The sequence below is a fragment of the Anser anser genome (assembly GCF_964211835.1).
Source record: "Anser anser genome assembly, chromosome: 9".
Taxonomy (NCBI): Eukaryota; Metazoa; Chordata; class Aves; order Anseriformes; family Anatidae; genus Anser; species Anser anser.
The window spans coordinates 10,705,128-10,731,384 of NC_139729.1; the positions used below are offsets into that span (position 1 = coordinate 10,705,128).

Below are 26,257 nucleotides of genomic sequence, written 5' to 3' on the forward strand. Positions count from 1 at the left end.
TTTTTTTTTTAAACTACAGCTACTTGCGGTACTTGTGCTAACCAGCAAATAGCAAGGCAGAAGACAAGAAGGCAGACAGGAGATTATCATGAGGATCAGGATCGCTAAACCAAGTAAGTCTTGGATTCTGGGAATGTATTAGAAGTTGTAGCAGTTACACAGGTCATTACCTGCCTGAATGCATTGCTTGGACAATGCTCCTTTGTCAGAAAATACCTAAGAAATACACTGAACAGTGCCAAAAGTTCTTTAAGAGTGGGAGTAGTCAGAGAAAACAACGAATTTTCATTTTATATACTTGTGAGACATCCAGATTCTATGTTGCTTAGACACACACATCTGCCTAGGCAAAGAGAACAAGCAGGTCTGATTGTGTAAGTTCTGCTGTTCAGGTACCCAGGACAAATGGCAAATTTATTAAAATAAAAGTTAAGTTCAGGCTGATTTTGAAGCATTCAAAAATGAGCACCCAAAAAGATGTTATGCCATAATTTAAGACAAAGTTGTAGACATTTACAGCTTCACTGAGCAGTTACATCTCATCCAGAAGGAGCAAGAGGCTCTTCTCCCACGCCTGTCTTCAGTATGTCATTTCAACCACTAAAACACCGGTCTGCCTTCTATCAATTTTCATAACAAAAAGGTCCAGGCAAGCCTAATCATTGCTATGGGCTTCACAGAATATGTCACAGAATCAAGCTTGAGTGCTGTAGCTAACTCTTAAGGGTACAATGATAAAGTGCCCCATAGCCAGTAGCCTCTCCCCAAGATTTAGCTGCCGCTGCCTGCAGTGCCTTCTACACACTCCTCGCACCCACGGCCCAGCCAACTGCCTGCCTTTCAACATGTGACCGCTGCGCTTCTCCCATCTTCACCACCTCTCCCTTTCCTGCCACTCTGAAAACATGCCCTTCTGCCTCTTCCTCCACATGTTCAGCACAACCTTGGCTGTCATCCCAGTCCTGCAACAGAGAGGGAGGCACCCACAGCTGCCACGGGACTCTGTACAGCTGGAGCTGCCCATCTCCAACACCCTGCGGAGGAAAGCTGCTGAAGTGCCTGGAGACTCTGAGCACGCAGCTCAGAGAGGGAGAGCCTCTCACGAGCCTATCCCCTCAGAGCCACACTGCGTCCCAGCTGTGGGGCTGGGAGCCACAGGCTCTGCAGGCACCACAGCTGCTCTTCCTGGAAGACTTCGTACACAAACTTAGAGTCACAGAATGTCCCAAGTTGGAACGGACCCACAAGGATCATCGAGTCCAACTCCTGGCACCACAGAGGACCACCCAAAAATCAGATCTTGTGTCTGAGAGTGTTGTCCAACACTTCTTGAACTCCGTCAGACTCGGTGCCATGCCCACTGCCCTGGGGAGCTTGTCCCAGTGCCCGACCACCCTCTGGGTGAAGAACCTTTCCCTAGCACCCAGCCTGACCCTCCCCTGTCCCAGCCCCAGGCCGTTCCCTCGGGTCCTGTCGCTGTCCCCAGAGAGCAGAGCTCAGCGCCTGCCCCTCTGCTCCCCCCGTGAAGGAGCTGCAGGCCGCCATGAGGCCTCCCCTCAGCCTGCTCTGCTCTGGGCTGAACAAACCAAGGGACCTCTGCCACTCGCCACCTGTCTTCCACTCTAGACCCTGCACCATCTTTAACAAGATGGCAAATACTACAGCTATGAAATGATCCACTGTTCTCAAAGGCAATGAAATGTCTGCTTGTCATAATAGTTTGATTTGTACAAGAGTGAAAGAAGTCAGGTACTGATGCATATGGATAATTAATTTTTCATACACCTTAGTTGAAGCCTCAAACAAATCGAACAACGAGGACAAATAATTATATTCCAAAATACCGATTGGGACTGCATAATGAGATTAATATGAATTTCAGTTGTGCTAGACACTGAAAATCAATGTTTCTTAACTGTATTTCACAAATCCCTCTTCAAAATATCCCACCCCAGGCTTGCTGTAAAGCATTGGTCAAAGCACAAGCACAATAATGCAATATAAACAGACAATCTCACCCTATCACATACTCCCTATCATAGAATCATAGAATATCCCGAGTTGGAAGGGACCCACAAGGATCATCGAGTACAACTCCTGGTACCACACAGGTCCACCAAAAAAATCAGACCACATAACTAAGAGCACAGTCTAAACATCTCTTAAACGCTGACAGACTCGGTGCCGTGATTATGTCCCTGGGGAGCCTGTTCCAGTGTGCAACAACACTCTCAGTGAAGAACCTTTTCACAGAATCACAGAATCATCTAGGTTGGAAGAGACCTCCAAGATCACCCAGTCCAACCTCTGACCTAACTCTAACAGGTCCCCCACTAAACCATATCACTAAGCGCTACATCTAAACGTCTTTTAAAGACCTCCAGGGATGGTGACTCAACCACCTCCCTGGGCAGCCCAGTCCAATGCCTAACAACCCTTTCAGTAAAGAAGTTCTTCCTAACATCCAACCTAAACCTTCCCTGGCGCAACTTCAGCCCATTCCCCCTCATCTGGTCACCAGGCACATGGGAGAACAGACCAACCCCCACCTCGCTACAGCCTCCTTTAAGGTACCTGTAGAGTGCGAAAAGGTCGCCCCTGAGCCTCCTCTTCCCCAGGCTGAACAACCCCAGCTCCCTCAGCTGCTCCTCGTAAGACTTGTTCTCCAGACCCCTCACCAGCTTCGTTGCCCTTCTCTGGACTCTCTCGAGCACCTCCATGTCCTTCTTGTAGCGAGGGGCCCAAAACTGAACACAGTACTCGAGGTGCGGCCTCGCCAGAGCTGAGTACAGGGGGACAATCACTTCCCTAGACCTGCTGGCCACACTGCTTCTTATGCAGGCCAGGATGCTGTTGGCCTTCTTGGCCACCTGGGCACACTGCTGGCTCATATTCAGCCGACTATCAACCAGTACTCCCAGGTCCTTCTCCGCCAGGCAGCTTTCCAACCACTCATCTCCCAGCCTGTAGCTCTGCTTGGGGTTGTTGTGCCCCAGGTGCAGGACCCGGCACTTGGCCTTGTTGAACCTCATACAGTTGGCCTCAGCCCATCGCTCCAGCCTATCCAGATTCTCCTGCAGGTTCTCCTTTCCTTATATCCAGCCTGAAACTCCCGTCACAGCTTGACACCATTCCCTCAGGTCTCATCACTGGTCACTAAAGAGAGCAGTGCAAGATTTGAAACTCTCTTCTTGCCTTACACTACAGCCTGCAAACACAGAGTGGCAGCGCGGAAGCGAGAAGGAGCATGGAAGCAGTCTCCCCGCAGTGCAGGCCCAGGCAGCTTGCCCGCAACAGGCCTGGCCCAGCCACCTCCACCTGCCCCATGGCTGCCGCTGCCTCAGAAGGTGCTGCTCAGTCAGTCCAAAACCCAGAAAGTCTGAACGGGATCAAAACCCCTTTGACATATTTGCCTAGGCCTGATGAATGCCATTTCATCTCATTTCCATAAGATTAGTATCTTGCTCTGTAAATGACTTTTCAACACAAAAAAAACAGTTTCTCCCAACAACGTGTAGTGCTGCAGATAACTAACATGAAAAATGCCATGCAATGCAGGCACTAAATAAAAAAAATAATCGTTTTTTCCACTCAGATGCTTTCTAATATTGCTTATGCTTTTTTTTTTTTGTGAGATATGGTGTTCATAATAAATAATTTAAAGACTTAATGTTCACCAGGTCCTTTGTCATTGGCAGTTTTTGAATTGCCAAATGAAAATATTTTGGGTTTTGGTGTTCTGTATAAAGATCATATATTTGTCAACAATTTTATAACTCTAGCACTACCTACCCCGTGAATATCATCAGCATCAGATCCTCTTCAAAAGCCTACTATATATTAAAAACCAAACTAAACAAAACAAAAAACCGCCAACCTGATGATTCTCTTTTTCTCTTTATTATAGCAGCACTATTCGTGCTGCTATCATTAAGGGTCTGTCAGTGCTTTTATTAGAAACCACTACTCCAGGGGTTTATAACTCAGCAGAAAAATTCACTCCAGAATGAAACTTGTCACGCAAGGGAGCTCTTATTTAAGTCCAAATGTCAGAAAACTATATTTATACATTTTTGAAGTTATTTTAAAGCACTTTCAACTGTTCAGGCAATTGGACTATATCACTGACTGATAACTTGAGCTCTAGCATCGCAAAAGGAGCTTGCTGAGCATGACATTCAGAAATCACTTCCTGAAGTTTGTAGCTACCCCGCATGCAACCACAAGGCCAGACTGTACGAGGTCCATTTTTATGGCATGCCTTAATACAGGCAGTATATTACCAGCAGTACTTAAATCTCTTGCCACCTTCAGTTTGTCTAATCAGAGCTAAAACAAAGCCTTCATATCATTTGGGTTGTACCAAAGATGACCATTCAACACGACTTCACGTTGCTGAGAATTTCAGAGTCTCTTAGGGAACTCAGCATTAAGGTCCTACTGCATTTCAGTGCATGCCCCTGCAGATGCCAAACTTTTTTGATCCTCTGTAACCCCTAGCCTAAGCTATCCAAATAAATATTGTCAGTGTTACAGAAACTGTGACTAGATCTTACCTGACCTTGAGAAATTCCATTGTTGCTTTAATTTTAACTAAGTGCAACAAATAAGAAGCTATATATATATTTTGGAACAATAGTAAAATCAGTAGTAACCATGTCACCTGGGACAGCCTGTGGAATGAAAACTTCTGTAACTGGGTGGCCAACCTCTGATCTGTAACGTACATGCAGCTTTCAAGCTGTGTAAATAACAATTCTCTCAGTGGTATACTCCACAGCTCTGTCTTCTTCCTTGATGTGGCTCTGGTGTACCACATCCTGTGATGAGGAGGGAACATGATGCTTGGCTGAGGTCCAGCACTCAATCTGGAGTACATACAACGCTCCCAGCATCAGCTAAACCCCCAAACCACTTGCACCTCCTCTGCAGCCCCTGCTGCCTAGCAGTCTGCAAAGGATGATGGAGCAAGGAATCACTGCAGGCAAAAGAGACTGCAGCGCTGCGAATGTGCAAGTCATTGCCCACAGTGCAGAGAGCAGATCTGACTCCCAGGCCAAGTCTGGAAACTGCTATACCCTGCTAAAGCTAACACTAACGCTGGCGTGCTTGGAGCTCAGTGATGTCAGGGTAACAAAGAAAGAGGGTAAAAGAACAGGAAATACAGCAGGAAGAGAGACAGGGATTGACTGGGGATTTGTGAGTGTAGAGATACAGAAGCAAAGGCAGTTTTCAGAAAACAAGGAGTAAAGAAAGATCTCTAAGTAAAAAAACAGGAAAATCAGGATGGCCCCCTTGCTTGGGAAAATTTAGGGGTGGGTTAAGGGGGAGACTCCTTACTGTACTGCAGTTTTGGAATGTGGCTTCTCTATTACTGAAGTTTGGTCATCCTGTATTGTATAGGACAGACTGTAGACAGAAAGTTAAGACGTCACTGGACAGAACAGTCACATAAGAAAAAGAATGACAGGGAATTAAATACGCAAATCCTGAGCAACAGTCAGAGAGGCATGTAACTTTCACAAACAAAAGCTTAATAGCTCTGTAACTCTACTGAGAAATTTCAATATTAAAACTGCAAGTTACACCCCCCTAACCTTCACTCTGAAGACAGCGGGCTGCAGTTGACAAAATCTTTAGACAGCTCCCATTTTGTGTAATGACATCTATTGGATAAGCTCACACTGCACACTAAGCTCTGTATTATCCCTACTGTGCTTTATGCAAGTGAATCACTCCAGTTGGACTTCTAGAACACAGGCTGAAAATATGGAACAACCATGCCAGTTCAACTGAGGTCAGTTTTTGGAGGGTAATAGGACAGAATCAGGGGAAAATCTGCTTTTTAAAATACGCCTGATTTTAAAACGTGGCTGATGATATTCGTTTATACAAATCCTCCAGAAAAGCTTTTTGCTCTTTTCAAGAACATCAGTTAATACAGTTGCACCACCTGTGACAATTAATTCTCTTTATTGCTCATTGGACTAAAATCTGATCATTTTCAGTGGAAGGAAACTTTTAGCAAATGATCCTGCAATTCCTGATTTGTGTTTGACCAAGATTGTTTCTTATGTGGCTGTAATCTACAGTAACTGTTGTCTGACAAAAGCCTTTTAAGAGAAATTGCTCCTATTACAGCAGTAATAAAATCAGCTTAGAAGATGAAGAGGCTGACTTTATGGGTTCATCCTTCACACCCCCCACCCCACCTTAGGTGAGATTTCCATTGTTTATCATACTTTGTAACAGATTAAAATATTCAAAATGATCAGAGGTTTTCATGCCAACAACTACAGAATCAGGCAAAATTGTCTGAAATCAGACAAGAAGGCTGAAGAAGCAGCCTTGAACAAATTGGCTTAGGGATATAACACAACACCCCAAACATACAAGATGAGAAAGCTGGAAGCAGCATTTACCTGAGGGAACATTGGTAAGTGAAACATTCATTTTTAAAATCAGACCTAGCAAATAATTCAGGAGAAGCAAGCTTTTCAGCAGCTTTTATTTATGTCCTTACTTCTTTAACACAGACTAAAACATGGCTTGAAGGCCAGTACCCCAGAGCACGAGCACTACCAGCTGAGAACAGACAGGGATCCTGTGATCCAAACTGGCCACATTCAGGGGAATGGACTCCAGAGCATCACTGGGATGTCAGGAGTTGTTTCTGGCTGAACTGTGTATTTGTACATTACTAAATGTCATTTAAATTATTGACATTCATCTTATTGGTAAATGGGCTGGGCCTCATGACACTGATTGTCATCATTGTGATACCTCTGTCATTGCCCACCAGTTTAGCTTTTCAGTAATTTCCACATGCATACTCATAGGAGGCTTATGAGCATGTTTAAAGCCCTCCCATTTCTTCATAGAGCCAGTTTTGTGGCCTTCTTGTTCCAGCATTTCCACCAAAAAGAAAAGCATAGATGTGTTTTTCTCACTGCTAAGGCACATTCATACAGCAGCTACTACATGGTGGAATTTGCACCAGAGCATGCAAAATGCCTTCTGGGCAGGCGGACAGTTTTCCTGAGGCTCTAGAATAGCATAGGCAGAAGACCAAGCCCATACAGATAAAACAATCTGGAACAAAGTGCTGTCCTTGAGCCCAACCAAACCTTTAAAAGAATTAAAAGCTTATATCATGAAGAAATTAAGCATATGTTAATAGCAAAATATGTTAATGCTCAAAACTCACACTGGTTTAGTTGCTGGATTTAACAGGATTGATTTTAGTACGTACTTAAATATTTTACTGAACTTGGAATTTTACACATCTTATGTAGCATAAAAAGGTTTTAGAAATGAGGCAGGGACACACAGTAGCTACCAGTTCTGATACTTTTACCTACTGATTTGGAATTTACCAAAATAGGCTTCGGAACCCTAAATCCCCTCTGACTTCCACTGAAAATTCAACTCTTAATGAACTCAGCTGGCCAACTCACCACCTTGTCCATGACTTCCATAATCAAGAGCCTGGAAAATGAAAACATTCTAGAGATCTTCCATCTTCCTACAGCTCTACAAATCTGTCTGTGGGCAGTATACAAACAAATCTAACAGAAAAGCTCATTCTTGTAACATTCTGAAACAACTACTTTGCAGCAAACTCTACAGATTAAGAACAAGTCTCAGATAACCATTCAAACCCACTGTGTCTTTACTGTAACAACTAAATTTTCTGAAAATTATCCATACTAACTGGTTTAAGCCTTTTCAACAGCCAAACTGTCATATATCTAACTATATGGGTAAATATGTGAAAATCTGTCTTCTAACCCATAAAGTAGCTCTGAGACCTTACAACAGTGACATGTAATTAACTGTACCTGTCCCATAAGTAGAACAAAAGCTTCTCAGGAGTCCACTTAAGGAGAATCTGTCCTGCAGTGAACTTTCCCACCACACCAATTCAACTCCTCCTTGTAAACAGTAGTGCTGCTGATTTCCTGTTTTGGGTACCTTAAAGCAATAGAATAAAAAGGAGCAGAATTAAAATCCATGCAAGCTTTCACTGTCACAGGTCTCAGAGGGTACAGATATTTCTCTGTAACTCTTGTGCATGGACTCCCTGGCAGCAGCAACAGCTGGTGCACTTCCCTGACCTGCTGACACTGGAACTGGCCCTACCTGATCAGGTCGCTTTGGTCAGACCCTTTGCTTGTGGTTTAGGCTCTTAATTCACTGGTGTCTGTGGCTCTGTCTCAACAAGGGAGAGTACTTTTTTTTTTCTTTTTTACTAAACTCGTGATAGGAAAAAGTTAGCTAAGGAACTCCACTGATACTTAACTACTCACCCTGTCTTGTCGGCAATGTTCTCCTGGACTTCATATCCCTTTAGCCCTTCCCTGATCTGGATTTGTGGTTTGGAAGAATGTAAAACGTACGTTAGGCTGCCAACAGTGAGCAATTTCAACAGGCGCACAAAACATTCTTGTTCTGGAGCAGAGAGAAATCCCCCGGCACTCACCAGTCCTAATTCAGACAAAACTCCCTTTCACATCACTGGGAAGACAGCCAGATGAAAGGCTGAACAGTGAAATCCACTCCCAGGGTGGTTAATGTCTCAGGGGAGCTTGTCCATCACTGTTTGTGATTTCCCTGGGCTCTGGATAAGTTCCTCAATGCATTGAAACAACTGCAGTTCCGCACATCATGCAATAGCTCTTTTCATGGCAAGCCAAAAAGGAAAAGCAAGAACAGGCAACAAACTTAAGAGTACCTCACCAAAGTCCACTTGGCTACAGCCCAAGCTCCTTCCACACTCCAGAGTGCGATGAACATGCCTGTGAATGCTGGCTTCTGCTGCATTAAAAGTTAAAGAAATTGGGAGTGATGCCCAATTAGCCGTTATAAGTCCGGTCAGGGTACTGAACTATCACACTTACGGATTCACAAATAACATAATACACCCTCACTCTAGTCACGTTCCGTGAACTACCACGGCCACACTTAAAGAGTTTGGTTGTGTTCAGTGAGAACTACCACAGCTAGGTTCAATGCAATCTAGTGCAATGTATTACAGCAACAGGTACACAGGTTCTTTGGATTGCCAGTGATAAATTCACTGTCTGCAAAGCACATTCAAATACCAAAAGTATGAGTAACACTGCCTGGCTATAAATGCATTAAAAGGTATAAAGCAACACTGTGGAGATTTCTAAGTTTCCCAGGGGGGCACTTGGCATAACCAAGTGGTCAAATCTTACCCCATGGCATCCCAAGGCGGGTGGGGGTGTGGAAGAGAGGCTCAGCCCATTAACTGATCCCAGAAGTCAGAAGGTATCCTTTGTGATGGCATCTTCCCTAACATCCCCTCTCTCTTAAGCCAATTTCTCTTATTTTCTATCTTTTGGGTGGAGCTTGAGTGACTCTAGTCAGGCATATCTTGGTTACAATTGGTAAAAGTTTTCTCGCTTTCGTTTAGAGGGGTGGTCAACACCTTGGGGATGGGTAGTTTTTGGGATGGAGGTGTGGTTTGGTATTATAATGATATTATAATGAGCAGAGGTTAAGTAGAGTAGAGCGTTTTGTCAAAAACATGACAGGTCATTGGCTCGGGGTAGCAAATGTGCAGCTTATTGGTCTCGGTGTGCACAAGAACAGTCGAGTCCCCATCTTGTCACAGAGCCTAGCTGCGGTGTCTCCACTCCGCTCCACACTCCGTGCTGTTCCTCTTAGAGCCAGCACACCAAGTTCCCCCAGAGTGGTCAACATCTAAGGTTGGAGGCCTAGGGAACTTCTACGGAACGTAGCTATGCTCCACTCTATAAGCTTCTTCAATGTTGTGTACCTTTTCTTAAAAATGTGAATATAAGCTTAACTTCTAAGTCATCTCAGGCAATTATTCCACAGCTTCTAAGTTGCTATGAGCATCCAGAAAACTCCAATCTCTCTCTTCTGCTTAGAAATTTTTTTTCCATTTTTTAAAAATACGCCACCCTAATCCATTTAATATACATGTGTATGTGTATAAATATGGTTAAAGAAAACCCACATATTTATCATACCTAAAGTACAGAGACATTCAATAACTTGCAATTCTTCCTCCAAAAATATTGAAAACCATCCTTTTCCTTTACTGATCTACAAATCAGATGTTTCAAAAATACCACCAGATTTTGACTACATACTGGTATGATCTAGCCACCTATTTTTTTATTATTTTTTTTTTTAATATTAGCAAGTAGGTCATCAAGTAGTTTTATTTTTAGATGTTAATACATGTAAGAGGCTCAGCAGATTCTCATCTACAGAAATTCCTGAAGCTTCCATGCTCCTGCTGTCAATTAGAAACATTTTCCAAATGCAGAAGGTAATTATAATTATTAATATTTTTTATTAAAACAGCTAGGTTAGAGATATTTTTGGAATGGTGCAAGCTACCATAGATCTGTTATATCATCTCTGATCACTCAGAATATGTGCAAAATAGGAACATCCATAATGGCAGATAACTGTGATAGAAAGGTATATAGATTAGTAAAATGAAAAGAACATTATAAATTACAGTTACAGAATGCCTGTAGATGTGTGTGCCTGTTCAACCTCAAACTACAAGGGCTTTAATTATGAGCTTAAATGAATCTAGCAGTTACACTGGGCCATTTTCATTCCTAATGACAATTCACCAATATAGCTAGAGACAAAAAGCAAGTTACCATTCCAGGTATTTTCTCACTCAAGAAGATGGCTTGTGCTCTTACATCGAGTTGCTCTGCATTGAGTTTCATTTGCAAATTTGATGGGTTCATTTACCTCTCCTATGCTTTATCTCACTCCACTACGTGAAACGCTAAAAACAAAGGAATAACAAAACATAATCTTGATATTTCCTTCCCCTTCCACCGCCAACAAAGTTCACAATGAGTTGAATGTAAGATCAAATCTTTTCCTCAAAGGTAACCACATGCAATTAGCTGTAAGAGCCTAGAATTGTGCAAAGGATTTCCACACATCTCTGAGACATCCTTTATCAAACTGGAATTCACTACTTGCTTTGCTCTGTGATCCCCACTACAAGTGTCCTCCTGCTACAACTGCTTCCCTAGCCAATGGAAATACAAACTGGTTGTGAGTTACTTACTGAGAAAAATATTACCTAAGTTAAGAAACTGCATTCCTGATATGTACTGAAAAGCTGAATACACTAAAACATCAAGTTCCTGAAGCTACTCTAAGTATTTTCAGTAAAACAAAACTATCTGAGAGGAAAGTCCAAGAGCATCAGGGAAGACCTGCTATGCTATGTGACTCTACAGAATGTGCTTTGAACTGACAGGAAAGAGTCTATTAGGAAACTTTGTTAAGCTACTAGGTTCTTCTTCTCCATTTCAAAGATATCCCAAGGTGCTTTTGCAAAATCTACGCTCATCATCACAACGACACAGGTTAATCAAGATATCTCACTGTGGGAAACTTACAAGATTTTTTAAAAGTATATTCAACTGTTGATCTTTTCTTTCTTGTCTATGTTCCTCACATGTTCCACCACCACTCATCAGAACAACATTTTTTCTTGTACACATGGTTAGCAGTTTTCAGAGTTAGCTGCCTAGGAATCTTTAACCATGGAGCACACCTGAAAGATTCATGAAAAATATTACAGTTTTAACCATTTTTCTTCTCCCTCATCCAACCCCAAAGATGATTGTTTATGAATAAATTTAATATACTCCATGTTGTTCTTATGGGAACACCAGTTGAAAACTGGTAATTTCAGCTAACAACTCAATTTTGGATCAGAACTTTGATTTTATTTCTCACTCTGATGAACCTTCAGAGTCCAACAGATGAGCTGATATAACCAGTTTTCCCTGAAACTGCCTTGGGGGTGAGATTTGCAGGATTTTCATTACAGGAACCTGCACTCATGGCAGTGCGAGACCCTTGAAATTAGAACTCCACCTGAAAAGCTCCACTAAGTTCCTCTCCACTAAGCAGCTTGGAGTCCGCTATAAAATTCACCAGAGAAATGAGAAGTCCACAGGGGAAGTTTTTATTCATAGAATATCTGCATTGAACCAATTGCATTGCTCTCCAACTAATCGAGTAATAGCCTTAGTAATCACAGGGAGGGCCTTTTACAATTTAAGCAGTAGAATTCTAATAGGGAAGTAGTTAGGACTATTGCCCTTCAAATATTTAGCATTTCAGTATTCTGTCACACTTACCAAGTTATTGTTTAAAGTCATTAATGGAAAACTCTACCTACCTTTCAAATTCACTTTCACTGCTAAAATCAAGTATAGATTCTAGGGTGAGAGAAGGGATTTGCACAGGTTTTATGTTTAATTACTCTAAAAGGCAAATCAGAAAACCCTGGGAGATCATTAACTCTTTTTTTTCCCCACAGAGAAACTTTTTGGTGCCCAAATACGAACCTAGGGTCCCCCTGTGATGAAGGATGCATGTGGTCAGTATTCTGACAGTGCTTCTAATGCTACTACAGTAGACAATTTAATACCTGATCTTTCACAGCTCTCCATAGAATACAAAAAAAAAAAACCATGCAAGACAATGCAGAAATTGAAAAGACTTAAAATATTCAGTATATTCATACCAAAACACATTTCCCCTCTCTCTGCTAATCAACAGTAACAACAAAGGTGAGCACATTGGCCTGGGCTGGACTACATCAATCATTGCCTTATTAGCATTTAGAAAGAAAGGATGAGGTCAAATTCAAAGAACATAAATAACAAAGGAGGAATATTATAAAAAAATAAGCAGAAGTACAGCGAGAAGCTCACAAGCCACTAGACGCAGAGCTCCTTCGTCAGGCCCAGTCCCTCAGATTCACTGAAAGGGAGCCCCTCTGACTGAGGAAGCGGCTAATGGAGCCTACTGAGCTATGTTCAGCTTTGATGAATCCCATTAAATTGAACTAAGTTCTCCCAGGAAGGGATGTGATAAACATATTTGTGCTTTGTTAAATGTAAAGTACAGTTTCATAATGGCTAAAGTACTTGGTCCATCATTCATGCATCGCAATTCTGACTCGTACAAACATGTAGAAGTCTAATAACCAACCACATGATATCAATAGCTTCTGGTTGATAAAGTCAGGGCCACCAAGCATATAAATAGTTTTAGGGAAACCATCCCCATTTCACTACAGGTGTTCCGAGGGCCAAGCTCTCCACCCCATTATGTGAGTATTACTGCATTTGACTTCAACAGCTACAGACAATATAAAATTAATGGCACTGCAAGATCCAGGGAATCACTTGGGCTCCTCTCAGAGAAGCATTTGGTTCTGATACTGATTTGCTTATACAATGGTAAAGCTTTTGAAGTGAATCAAAATGCCATCAGATTCTTACCTGCACAAATTAAAAAGCTCACAGATTCTTAGATACGCAGTCTTCCTGTTTTACTTTCTTTAAATAAGAGGTTTAAGGCAGTACTTGGAAAACTTGAGGTCCAGTGCTAGAGGTCCCATACCTACATTACTGTGTGACAGGCACTAACAGACCCTGCTCTTGTTGTAACCCTATTTCTGCTGTGAATTCATACAGGTTAATCTGAGGTCACTGCCACATATGTCCGACTATTTTCTGAAGATTTTCCTGTAAAAGTTATTGACACTTACTTTATGGGTTAAGAAAGTACAGGAGGTCCTTCAAGGACATAGCATTAAAATCTCTCCTAATCACCTCACAGCAAGTGTGCCCAGAATAATGAAACACTTAACACTTTCCTTAAAAAAAAGGCCAAAAGAAAGAAAACATTCTGAAGGGCAGCTTCTAAAAAAATATGAGAATGAACTAGGTCCTCATACGCGTTTTTACCACCCTCATTATAAGACAGCAATCAAATCCTCTGCCATCATGCAGCATAATTACAACACAACAGCCAATGCTTATTTTGTCACAGGAGAACATGCAGACAATTCTCTAGTAGCAGGCATACAGAGCCATAAATTAATGCCACAAATTAAAATCAAAAATCAAAATGAGAGTATTTAGAGAATTCAAGCAACTGCTCTGAAGGAATCAAATCCTCGCCTAGCCTTCTTAAGTATCCCAAGCTATAAGCCTTAGTTTTTGTTGTTGTTGTTTTTAATTAAAAAAAAAAAAAAGCTACATTGCAGCAGCCAGGAAGCCCTCTACAAGCAAAACCAAACGGAGAAATGAGTTCTGTAGACAACTGATCTCCACCGAACGTGCAACGACCAAGATGGATAGTCAGTGCCAGTTTCATTCTTTTATCTCACAAACAAACGAAATGGGCTCAGCCAGAAACTAGACGTTAACTATAAGCTAGCCATTGCCGAGCCAAACAGAGGCTACTATGACATGATGCACGAAGCATATGACTCTGCCTCTGCAGATGCTCACATTTGACATCTATGGACCTTAAGTAGAAAGAAACACATATGCAAGCTTTACAAAGCCACTCTAAGAGGCCTAGTAAGAAATAGCTTTGTTCCAACAAATCTTCCTGAGATACTGGAAATAAACTTACTTGAAACATTAATTTTTAGGAAAAAACAGAGACAGTTGCAGACAGTCATATTCAACAACTTCCACCCTTGGCTTAACAGCGAGACTGCTAGGGTTTACTGAAGCCCTAGTGTTACTGAAGCTCAGAGACAAGAGATGTAGAATCGCCAACTCTGCAGTTGTGTAATTACCATTATTCTGGAGAAAAACGAGATAGCAGTTTTTGCTGGGCAAGCCACTGGTTTAAATCTTTTGATAAAAACTGTGTTTTGCTTGTACAATGCATCTTAGTTCAGATGTTTGTGTCAAGGAAAAAAAACACAGCTTGTTTTTAGATAATATGTAAGTTTACTAAAGAGCTATTTGAAAAAACTGATTTTTACTTGTAAAGTAGTATGGGAAAAATACATCAGTGAATGAAAACAGGAAAAGTATGGAATTCCATTATGACACTTTTACAGTCATTCAAACTACAGCTGCACTGATTAATATTTATGATCAGATTATCTTTCCCCTCCAAAACAGTATATTTCATAATAACTCCAGAAGACAGTATGCAGATACCATATGCTCCTGTGAACATCTGCAGCCCACAGCCATCTATGTCAGAAGCACAGAACGTCAGTATGAGATTGCCCAGGAGTTTCCATCTGATCTGTTGCCTGAGGGACTGAAAGAGCAATAATAATAAAGGAAACTGTGAGTGTTGTTTAATGTTTTCCAATGGATCATGCACATTAGAAACAGTAATTAATGATTCAGTTTATAATGCTTCAGGGAATTACTGTCCAACAAAATAATGTAAGTAATTTAAATTTGCAATAAAGTTTAAGTGTGCAGGCATTTCATGGCAGCATACAGCACTGATTTGCCAGCGGAAAAAAAAGGAAAAAAAAGTTATTACAGCCACAGCCAGATAATCCATAGAAAAAGCCATATCAACCCTTTAAGTGATTTGATTATACTCTCTTACCATGCAACAGTCCTCAAAGGCATATTCAAAACCAAATACACCTCACTAAAAGACCACAGGAGCAAAAATGCAGCACAGAATTACAAATAATTTTTTCCTCTTTTAAGATGTAATATTTTGGAGGAGAGGACTGCAATATCTCCTGATACTTAAAATTATTTACCATTTTCATTATTTTATTTTTAAAAATGTCCTGCATCACTTAAACCATGGCACTATAAGATGTTAAAAATCAGATCTATGAAATAACAAACTTCCTATGGCCACTTCCTATAAAGGCAAGCATACTTTAGAGCTGCAAGGGAAAAAAAAAAAAAAAGTACCTGTCTGCAGTCCTGTAAGTCTTAATCTTTCCCTCCTAGAAATGCTTGCACAGATAATATTCTACAGCATGCCTTGCAAATCAATACATCTGGGCTTCCTCAAAGCCAGAGAATAAACGAACTCTGGAAGAAAAGACCTTAGACCTTCTCTACCAAGGCAGAACTAACTCAGTTTTCTTCAAGTCACAGTATCTGCCAGCTATTAAGTTGAAGAGAGGTCAAATGCAGGTACCAGCCCTTCCTCAGACGTGGTCTTTGCCTTAGCAGGTCAAACACTCCCTCATGGATTGCACTTTTACTGATAGGAAGCACCCAGAGATTTCAGATCGTGCCAGGGCTTTGCTCTCTGGTAGTGAATTCCCAAGCCCCATCTTCCGGAGCGTTCAGTCTCCCGAGACACAGGCCCACGGCGTGCTGTGCTCTCAGGTAAGGCGGGTAAAGCCTGCATTCAGAAAAGATGTCCTCTTTGTAAGCAGGAGGAAGACTCTGCCTGTTAAGATACTAACGTTACAGGGATTGTTCATCTATTTTACACCACGGAAACTCAGCCATATGTAAGTAGAACATAACTACTATTGCCTACAATAGCCGCCAATGGGCAGGAGATGAAGAACATAACATTTTGCAGGAAGGACACAAGGGTTCGTGAGAGGTTGGTTACTATGGAAACACCCAAGTATGGTCAAGAGGGCATTAGGGCTTCTCCCTCCCAAAAGCTGGCCCAGCCGAGGTGCATTTACACTGATACACGCAGTATGGGTAACAAACAGGAGGAGCTGGAGGCCACCGTGCTAGCAGGAAACTATAGTGTAGTTGCCAACACGGAAACCTGGTGGGATGATTCCCATGACTGGGGTGTGGCTGTTGATGGCTACAAATTGTTATTAGGAGACAGATTTTCACTCAGAGGGTGGCAAGGCACTGGGACAGGTTGCCCAGAGAGGTTGTGGATGCCCCATCCCTGGAGGCACTCAAGGCCAGGCTGGATGCGGCTCTGGGCAGCCTGCTACTGTGGTTGACAACCCTGCCCAGAGCAGGGAGGTTGAAACGAAATGATCTTTAAGGTCCTTTTCAACCCAGGCCATTCTATGATTCTATGAATATTTTAACTTTAATGGCACAAGGATATTTAGTCAATCAAGAAGTGTCTTGTACTAGTGTGAGACAGCACCAACACAAGGCTAACCTTATTACAGCTGTGTTAAATGATCCTTAGGGGCTCAGTTCTTGTTTTAAAAAGTGTCTACTAAGAGGGAGGGGGATTTGCTTCTCCTTCACTCTGGAGAAGGCAGCACTCCTCACTCCTTGGAGACCCCTATTTTAGTACGCAGAGGAAGTGTCTATTGGTGCTATCCTGTACGTTTAGTACCTTCTTCCTGAACTTGGATTAGCAAACCAGAGTGCAATTACTTGCCATGAATGCAACAAATTGACAGTTTAACTTTTCTGCCCCACATGTGCCTTGCTCTGCCTAGAAATCGGATGTTTTGATACACTCACAAACCACTGCAGAGGATCTTTTTTCTTTCTTGTGTGGATGAACAATCGTGAACATCCATCACAAAGTTAAATAGTATGGGAGCTAATCAGGCATTACGATCATTCAGACAGTAGCAATTCATGTTTGTTTCATAAAAATCTATGCTTTATAAAGTATGTATATTTTTGTGCTTTATGTCTGCAACCAATATGCACATGAATTATTGATGTGCTATAAAATGAGCATATTTTTTGGGGGTGAAATGAACTACCTAAGGCATTTTCATATAAATGACTGCAATTTAACTTTCAAAAACATTTCATTTTTCAACACACCACTCACTTCAAATTGAAGTCTACATCGGATTTGGCCAAGCATGTCACAAGAAACTTCACACTTATAAAAGATTAACCCATGAGGACCCAGCATGCCATAAATATAAAAGCAGCCAGGCACACCAGGCAGATAACACTCGCCCTCCTTAATTTTTAACAAGTTTTTACATGAATAGCTCCAGAAAAGTCAAGCCAATTCCTGTAACAGTTGGATGGTCTGTTTAGCACATGTGTACATCACTGCTCTTCCATACCACTGCTCTAAGCTGAGCACTTACAAAACAGTCCACACACAGTGTCCATACACATTGCCCATGTGCTGTTAGTTACATGAAAGCAAGGGTGGCTTTAAACTGGGCTGAGGAGAGCAATTCCTCTAACTGTTCTGCTGCTCCCAGCACCAAACAGTTTATCTTGATTTGGAAGAAAGTAGTAGAATAACCTTACGTTCCTAAGAGACTGCCTTAGGTGACACATTCTTCCACCATTAATTGTCTCCATCCTGGTTCAGCAACACTCTGTTTCTTAAAGGAAGGGGAAGCCAATTTACTGTTTTTTTCTTTTCTCAAGAAAAATAATAATAATAATAATAATAAAAAGGACATCGACATTGTTAAAGACTATTGTATATGTATTATGAAGAGTCATGTTTGATACTAGGTAAATTAATTTCTTCAACTGAAGGTTGGAGTGGGTATCTGATGAAATAGCGTCACAAACCACTTTCAAGAAAGACAGCACAACAGAAAAGAAGCCTCAATAAATAATTATGGATTTGTCTACGAAGAAGTACTGAAAATAGATGAAACCAAAAAATAGATGAATGCAAAATTCACACGGTAACCCTGCAGGTGAATGCTGTAATTCAGGGTTAAAATGAATCAAACCTAAAGCAGAATTGTATCTGCAATAGCAGAAGCTGGGCTCTCCAATCTTAGAGGTTCTTGCCTCTTACTCCAAACCAAATGCAGGGCACTACGTGTGAGCCAGCATCCGTTCAAGAGGTCTATCCAACTCAACTAATTCACTTGAAGCTAATTCCAGCAAGAGGCTCCTCCCATCATCAGCAAACTGTAAGGGTGAATTGTCACAGAGTCTGGAGCTGGACATATCTGACAATCATTTTGAACTAGCAATCTCATTTTCTTAGATGCCTATGGGAAATCACAGCCTATTTCTTTGGGAAATAATTCACTTCGACATGGATTAGACAATGTGCACTATAAGATTAATTAGAAACAACAGCTCCAATCATCTGGTACATGCCAAGCCTTAACACGCTTCTCCCTGTATGAGTCAGACATTCAAATCCTCCCAATAAGCCATTCAGATAATAGTTGCTCCTTACACAATCAGCAATTTCCAATGTATTTACAGATATAAGGGGCCCAAATTACCTTGAATGCTTTCCTGAATTTAAAACTGAAACTGTAAAAACATGGCCTCACACAGCTGCTGCTTCTTTTCACTCTTAGTCCCTGCTGAGCTTCTTCGAACTGCATAAGGGCTTTAGCCATACATCCTTTAACATTCAGCCCTTCGAAACTGTCCCAAGACATACTGGTGCACAATTTGAAGTGGAAAATCAGCATCTCACACACAGTTTTGCAATTATTCCACATCCCAACAGAAAAGGAGAAAGGGCTATACCTTCTGGGACATTCCATTCTCAGCTGCCAGACTCGAATAAGCTCCATTCAGGATCTGCCAATGTTTTCTTTTAGCAGAGATAATGAACATAAGGGTTTGACTGAAAACTCCATAAAATGCAGGAGAAAACCTGCTTCAACCTGGTATTACCATTTTGAGAAACCCATCGTTCTCTCCTTCTCTTGCTTGCTATAACTGGCAATTCAAGCTTGGTCTGTTGACACACTTGAATCAAATTTTCTTTGCAATCTACTAATTCCAGACAAGTCTAGAAGCTGTCTGCATAGAACAATGACACCTGGTATAAATTTCTATAAAAGTACGCATTAATTGAGAATCTAATACATTTGCCCAAAATGAGTAAGATTCTCTAGATTCTCTTAAATTGCCTTTCTTTCTTTCTTTCTTTTCTTTTTGGGGGGGAACAGTTTTTCAAAAAATGATTTCAGACAGAGGTGCTGCAAACACCTTCACTTCACTCATTTAGTATTTTCTACAGATTCTTCTGCTTAATTTCTGCAGCAAGCTTCCTCATTCAGCAATCTGCTGTTCCTGAGGATGCCATTCCTAAGATCCAAAGCTGTGATACATATGTGGTCACAGCTGTGTCAGACAGAAGCATTCTTTCGAAGTCTTAACCTACCCCTCTGGTAGAGGAAGCAAGCAAAGCTACAAAGACAAGAATTTACTTCAAGCAAGTTCCTGCCACGAGAATGAACAGGTAGGAAGCGCTTCAGCTTCCACAATTCATCTGGTTGGGAAAAAAAGGAAAAACTGAAAACTCATTTGGAAAGTCTAATTGTTAGAAAATTGAGCACAATTTAGTGGTTAAAAAAATGACAATATATAATGTATACTTCAAGAAATCATTCAGTAATAATGGTGATATAAAAGTTTTATATGCAGCTTAAACTGTCTGAAGAGTTCCTACATTATAAAAATCAATGTTCGGTGGATTTTCAGCAGATAAATTAATACTACTACTATTTACACAGGAAACTATTTCTTTCTTGCCCTTCAGCCTCCTACACAGAAGTCCTATGTATGTAAGCAATCTTTTCTCCAACCAAAAACTATTAATGTTTTAAAAAGGTGTTTTAAATGTTTTAAAGAGGTAAACATCCAAATCTATGTAAGTTTCTAAAGCCTTTAAGGTTCCGCTTTCTGAAAGAATGTATACTCACAGTCGAGCTTTGAATTTAGAAGATTAAACAAAGTCATGGAAATTGTGATTCTATGATTAAAAATATGCAAAAATATCCATCTTCACTTGTCTGATTTCTACACATTAAATGAAAGGATCATAAAACGTGAACTGTGTCTGACAACGTTCATAGCCAAATAGACAACTTTGCACCAGCACGAAATACAATTAATTCCTTATCTGAAAAAGAAACCCCAAATTAGTCAGGAATATGCCAGTAAGCATCCCATTTGTGTGGAGACTAAATATTACCAAGTGAAAATAATTACTTTCAGAGGCTGAATAAAATACTTTTCTGTTTGCACCATCTCTTTTCTGCACACATTCAAAGAATCATCTCCTATTGCTACCTGGCCTTCACAGCCACAGGGGCAGGCATTATTTCAGGGGTGCGCACAGTGGTCAGTACAATTGCATTTGATTTAGTCAAGATCATAGTCACAAGTGCTGTGCAGATCATAATATATGAAATGTATTTTATTTATTTATTTATTTAAAAAAGTTAAAGAAGACAATTCAGCACTGCAATTTATCTGCTCAGGAAAGACTAAAAGAGAAAGAAGTGGCTTTCATGATCTCCCCCACCTGAGGGGGGATTCAGGACACATACTGGCATTTCTCTACAAAAGACAGTGGTCTTCTAATTTACTGCTGCACAGCTCAGCAGAGCACAGAAGTCAAGGCTGTATGCACTTCTGGCAGAGGGCTGGTGATCATTCACATAATCCTCAAAGGGTGACAAATCTGTAGATTTCCACTTGAAAAGGAAACAAACTGAGGAGTAATTGCTAAGTGATAGGTATGGAAATACTTTGATTTCTGCAGGTGAGAAAGGAGACATCAAGCATAGTGAAGGTAAAATAACCTTGTGTCTCACCAGTAACCAAGAAAGTCATGATGCTTCTGACTGAGGCTCACCTAAGGAACATGCACAACATCATTTGCCGGAAGGAGCCAAATTCACCCAAAAGGGGCGTGCTGAAAGCAGTCAAAACTCAGGGCTACAAAGGAGCTGAAAGCCCATTTAATTCCTCCTTTGTGTGTCAAGTTGAACCATCCTTTCTGAATGCTTCAATACTTTTAAAATCTGCTGTCTTACCAACAAAGCTTTCTCCTCTCATCCATCAGACGTTAGCTTCTCAAGGGAACCTGCACTGCAAATTGGCTCTTCAGTTCTGCTAAGGAGCCATAGGGATCCACACTACTTTCCTACTTTTAGCGATGCAAAAAACAAGGGCTCTTGCTGCTCTCAGCATGGATTTTGAGAGGGCTTCACAATGGGTCAGCGATGCGTTTAATTCAAAGTAGATAATGCCTCCCTACCATAGGAAAATAGAAATCACATGCTCAAAGGCAGCAGTTAACACGCTGCTCCTCCGAGCACTGAGCCGAGGCCTCTGGGGGGAGACAGCTATGTGCACGCAGGTAGCAGAGGGCTCTCTGCCAGCTCCTGCTGTAAGAAGGGGCATCGTGCAATGGATGAATTACCAGCCTGAAGTTTTCCTTTGGGCGACATTAAACGTGTATGGCATGTTTGGTCACCCTCACTGAGCAGAGCTTGATTTCCTGAAATTAATTCTCATGCAATTGAATGCAGCAGTTCTGATCAATAAAGGGAAGTTTTTATCTTAATCACTGGATAACTAATTCATAAAGACACTAGTATTTAGCCAGTATTACTGATGGGCTGGTTAGCCTGATCATTGGTAATGCATGGTTAAAAAAAAAAAGGTAATTGAACAAAGCTCTTCCCCCATACCTTAAAACAAGCTGTTAAATAATTTCCATACATACCGTTGCACCAATGTACATCCAGATCCATTTGAAGATTGTGCAACTGGTCTAAGAAGTTTCCACACAGAGAAGAGCTCTCACGGTGACTATAGGATGTAATGTGTTACAATATGCGTAACTTCATCCAGCAATCTCTGATTTTAATAGGGTTTAGAGATTGCCACACAAATTGCTGTTTTAGGAGAGGATAAATGCAGTTACAGATAAGTACTGTGAAATCGAAAAGCATCGTGGCTGCAAAGGACACAATTGGTACAGTTACATTTGGCTGATTCACATTAGAAAAATAAAATAAATTCTTTCAAGAGTAACTATGTTAACTCGTGCTGGACTGGATATAAACTTTGTCAGAAGAAACAAAATTGGCAACTTTGAAAAATCCCACAGAAATACTATAGTATACCCGTGTCTGCTTTAGACAAAGTCAGTACAGTTGAGTGAAGTGGTATCACACAAATCCAGTAATAATAGCAGAATTATAGTTTCAGAATAGCAAAATAAAGGTGCTGATTACTAACTTGTCTGGATAGGGGCTAATAGGCACAGTGTGCGGAAGACTCTAAGGACACTGTGAAACTAAACAATATCTAAGCTAGCTTTTAACTGGCTCCTTTTAGCCCTGTCAGCACAACGCTGGTGAGGCTGATGTGGCACGGAGCTCCGTTCTGCCCACCGAGCACAAACAAAGCCAACACTAGCCAGACCAGCACACATTGCATCTGGCATTCCTGGTGACTGGACCTAAGGTGCACCATCACACGGATCAGGTAAGTTATGTTTCCTCTCAGGGGCTCTATCTTGCATTAGCCGAGAGTTGCTCAGAGTAAGTTTTCAGAATGCAAGTAAGAAAAATTGATTAGGAAAACATTTACAAATATAGGACTGAAGACAACTGAAAGCAAAGTCAAAAGTTTTCAGTGAGCACTGGGTTTAGCTAGTACTTGTCAAAAATAACATTTCCTATCCCTTTTCCTCATTTATAAGTTTCCATTCATGGCTGTATACTGTAAATGGAAAGATATGCAATTAAGATGAAATAAAATACCACCTTTTAAGTATGCAATATCCCAGTTTATAGCTTTTTTTCCTCTGGCATCTTGTCAACATAAAATAAAAAGGCTCAGGAAATCTAAATGAGAAAAACCTCTCACACACTTTATCAGTGAAGAATTTCCATGGCAATACTGCTTTGAAACTAAATAGTTTTATTTATAGATGAAGCAGTTTTCATAGCTCATTTGCATTTTCTCCAGATTACCATAACCATACATGATCAGTTGCTAAGATCTACAGATATTATCTGTGCAGTATCAGCAATTCACTTAAATATTTAAAATATGAAATGATAAATAAATTAAGTGCTTGTGCAACTTGCCATATCCCCAACACACTGCAAGAGAATGAAGTCATCACATCAGAGTACAGCTCTGCAATAATTCAGAAAGAACTACTGTGGTCGCTTTGCAGAAACACATAATAGAAATGTTGAGAGCAGTACAAATGGTGAATGACTGGGAAGACGGCAGTGTGGAAGCACCAGAACAGCAGAAGTGATGCAAAAGTGGCAGGTGCTGATGCACGATCCATACTGTTCATTTCTCAGGGACTCCCAGATGAGAAAAACAAAGGACAATAAAATACAGACTGAAGCCCTTAAGAGATGATAATGGGAAGACACAGAACAAGGGAAGAGCCAAGAGGACACACAGATAATTAAGTAAATCCTAATGATGGAGAAAGGTGAGATAGACAGATGAGACAATCACAATTACTGTGAGCTCCTGAAGGGTACAACAGTCATGTTCAAAACCAGGGGGTCAGAAATGAAGGAAGAACAGGCCACAAGTCCCTCTGATAACAAGAAATATGTTTTGCATGTGTATTTCTTGGCAGAACCACTGTCAGTTGTTCTAGCAGACACCGAGAACGCCACATTTTATTTGCAGAAACCTGTAATTTAGCTCAGATATTTTAGACCATTGCCTGCAGCTTTGAAGGAAAGTTTTTTGCCAATAGTCCTAATAAATATTCAAACATAGCTAATCTCTCATCAAAGTAGCTTTGTCATGAATAGGCAATTGTTTTCAGAAACACTACACCCAAAAAACTGGAGGAGGCTCAACAGCAAAGCTCTGCTCCAAGGCCTCAGCTTTCACTGCAGACTGGGCAACCCCCGAATACATTCTCCAAACGGGACACACTACCATCACGCCAGGTACAATGCTGCAGCTAGCTTCAGGCCAACTAGGAAGCCTCGGTAAGCAACCCAAATCCACCCAGAGACACTCAGCTCCTGAAAGCAGGAAAGCTGTTGGCTCAGCAAGCAGCACAGCAGCCTGCTCTAAATGATCAGACAGTCATACTCCATTAATTTCTCATTGCTTGCTACAATCCCCCAGACAGCAAACACTGGAGTTATCCAAGTGCAAAATTAACATTTTGCTCCAGCCTGTTGCACAGCTGGCTGATAGCTCTTCGAATAAGGTAGAAAACTAAGAAAAATTCTTGGGCAACCTCTTGCTTGCCACCAGCGCAGAACACAACTTATGACAACTCCTGGTTTAGTTGTTCCTCTTTTACAGAGACTAAGTCACTTCAAGCTTTTGTTTATGCAGTTTAAAACTACCATGGTCTTTTATTTGCCACAAAGAAAGGCCGCAAGAGGCTGAGGATATTAGTGTTCCCATGGCTATCACGGCAGAGCACCCTAATGGTGGGAGAGCCACTTCTCAATTAGCCCCCACCAAATCAGAACACGCAAACCCTGTCACCTCTCCCTGCAGCACCCTGCTTTCAGCCTGCATCTGTTTCACCCTTCATTTGCTGAGGAAGGAAAGGTTGCTGCTGTTGACTTAGGGAGATCAATAACCCTCCTGCTTGTATTAGACATGTCAGGAGACAAAACTTGGACTATGAGTCTTGACGGGCCCAAGAGACACCACCTTTCTTACAGCCAGGGTAAGGGACCGTGCAGGGGATTGACAGCTACTCTATTTACTGCATTTAAAGAATTGTCCAAAAATCAAAGAGCTGTCTTCAGTTTTATAGAAGAGCCACCTGCTCATATACCTAAAGATTAAGCGAAAACTATCAACCACAGAACACAATCTTACAATAATTTAATGCACACCACAGGACCATCCAAAATCTTATGAAAACAACACATACTCTTTAGCTCCAGTAACCGTATTACTGAGAACAGATTTTGCACAATCCTCCTTCAAACAGCCATTTAAACCTCAGGCTTAAAGGAGATTATGCTGTTTGCTGATTTAAGCTGAAAGGGAAGCTTGTTCCAGTCATCTGGGGGCTCCAGAGGCAAAAACTCATCTGTCAAATTCCCTCTTTATCCTAGTACAATGTACAGCATCTAAATTGTGATGATAATCTTGAAGCAAAAAGACTTTCCTTTCACAGATAATGTTTAAGTCAGTTTCTGAGGCTTTTCAGGATTTTCTAGGGATTGTTTCAACTTTGGTCTCAAAGCGATATGGTGTTGCCTGATCTGTTTGATCTATGAAAGGTGATTTACTACAGTATCAGTAGAGATAACCCTTCTGGAAACCATCTTGCACCCAAAACACAGAGGACAGTCTGCTTCTTACAGGTGTAAGCTGCAGCCAAGGGAAAACCTGAAAGCAGAGGCTGAGCTGAAGCTGCAGGATGGAAATTTAGCATCTCTCTCCAGTTCTGCTGCCCACGCCCTGGTCACATCTACATCTCACCTGTGGGCCCAGACCCAGCTGCTCCCTGTGACAGACCTTGGTACTTGCACAGCCACTGTGGCCCAGCTGCTGCCAGTCACTTCAGACTAGCTGAAGAATTGGCCACGTTCCCACAACTACCCCGCAGAAGCCAGGGCCAACCCAGCCAGAGCCCATCTCGGTTGTACCTCCGCAAGCATCAGCACGACTGCACAGGCCACAGAGCTGCTTGTTTTCTGCCTCACTTCCCGTTTTCTGCTACGCTCCCTGCCTGTTCGTTGGGGAAACAAAACTTCTCATCCTGTTGCTCAAGATAGCTTCACACTGCGGAGCAT

The 26,257-nt window shown here is 41.4% G+C and overlaps 1 protein-coding gene across 1 annotated transcript in view; it reads right to left on the minus strand.

The window, feature by feature from the left end:
* LOC310904512 (uncharacterized protein) overlaps positions 1–26,257 on the minus strand; it is a 411,654-nt gene that overhangs the window by 282,833 nt on the left and 102,564 nt on the right. Inside the window, exons 8-10 of the mRNA XM_083849364.1 lie at positions 15,024–15,129; positions 8,735–8,817; positions 7,842–7,974 (exon numbers count right to left, since the gene is read on the minus strand). Of these exons, the coding sequence (XP_083705490.1) occupies positions 7,842–7,974; positions 8,735–8,817; positions 15,024–15,129 (322 nt within the window). The remainder of the gene's footprint in view (positions 1–7,841; positions 7,975–8,734; positions 8,818–15,023; positions 15,130–26,257) is intronic.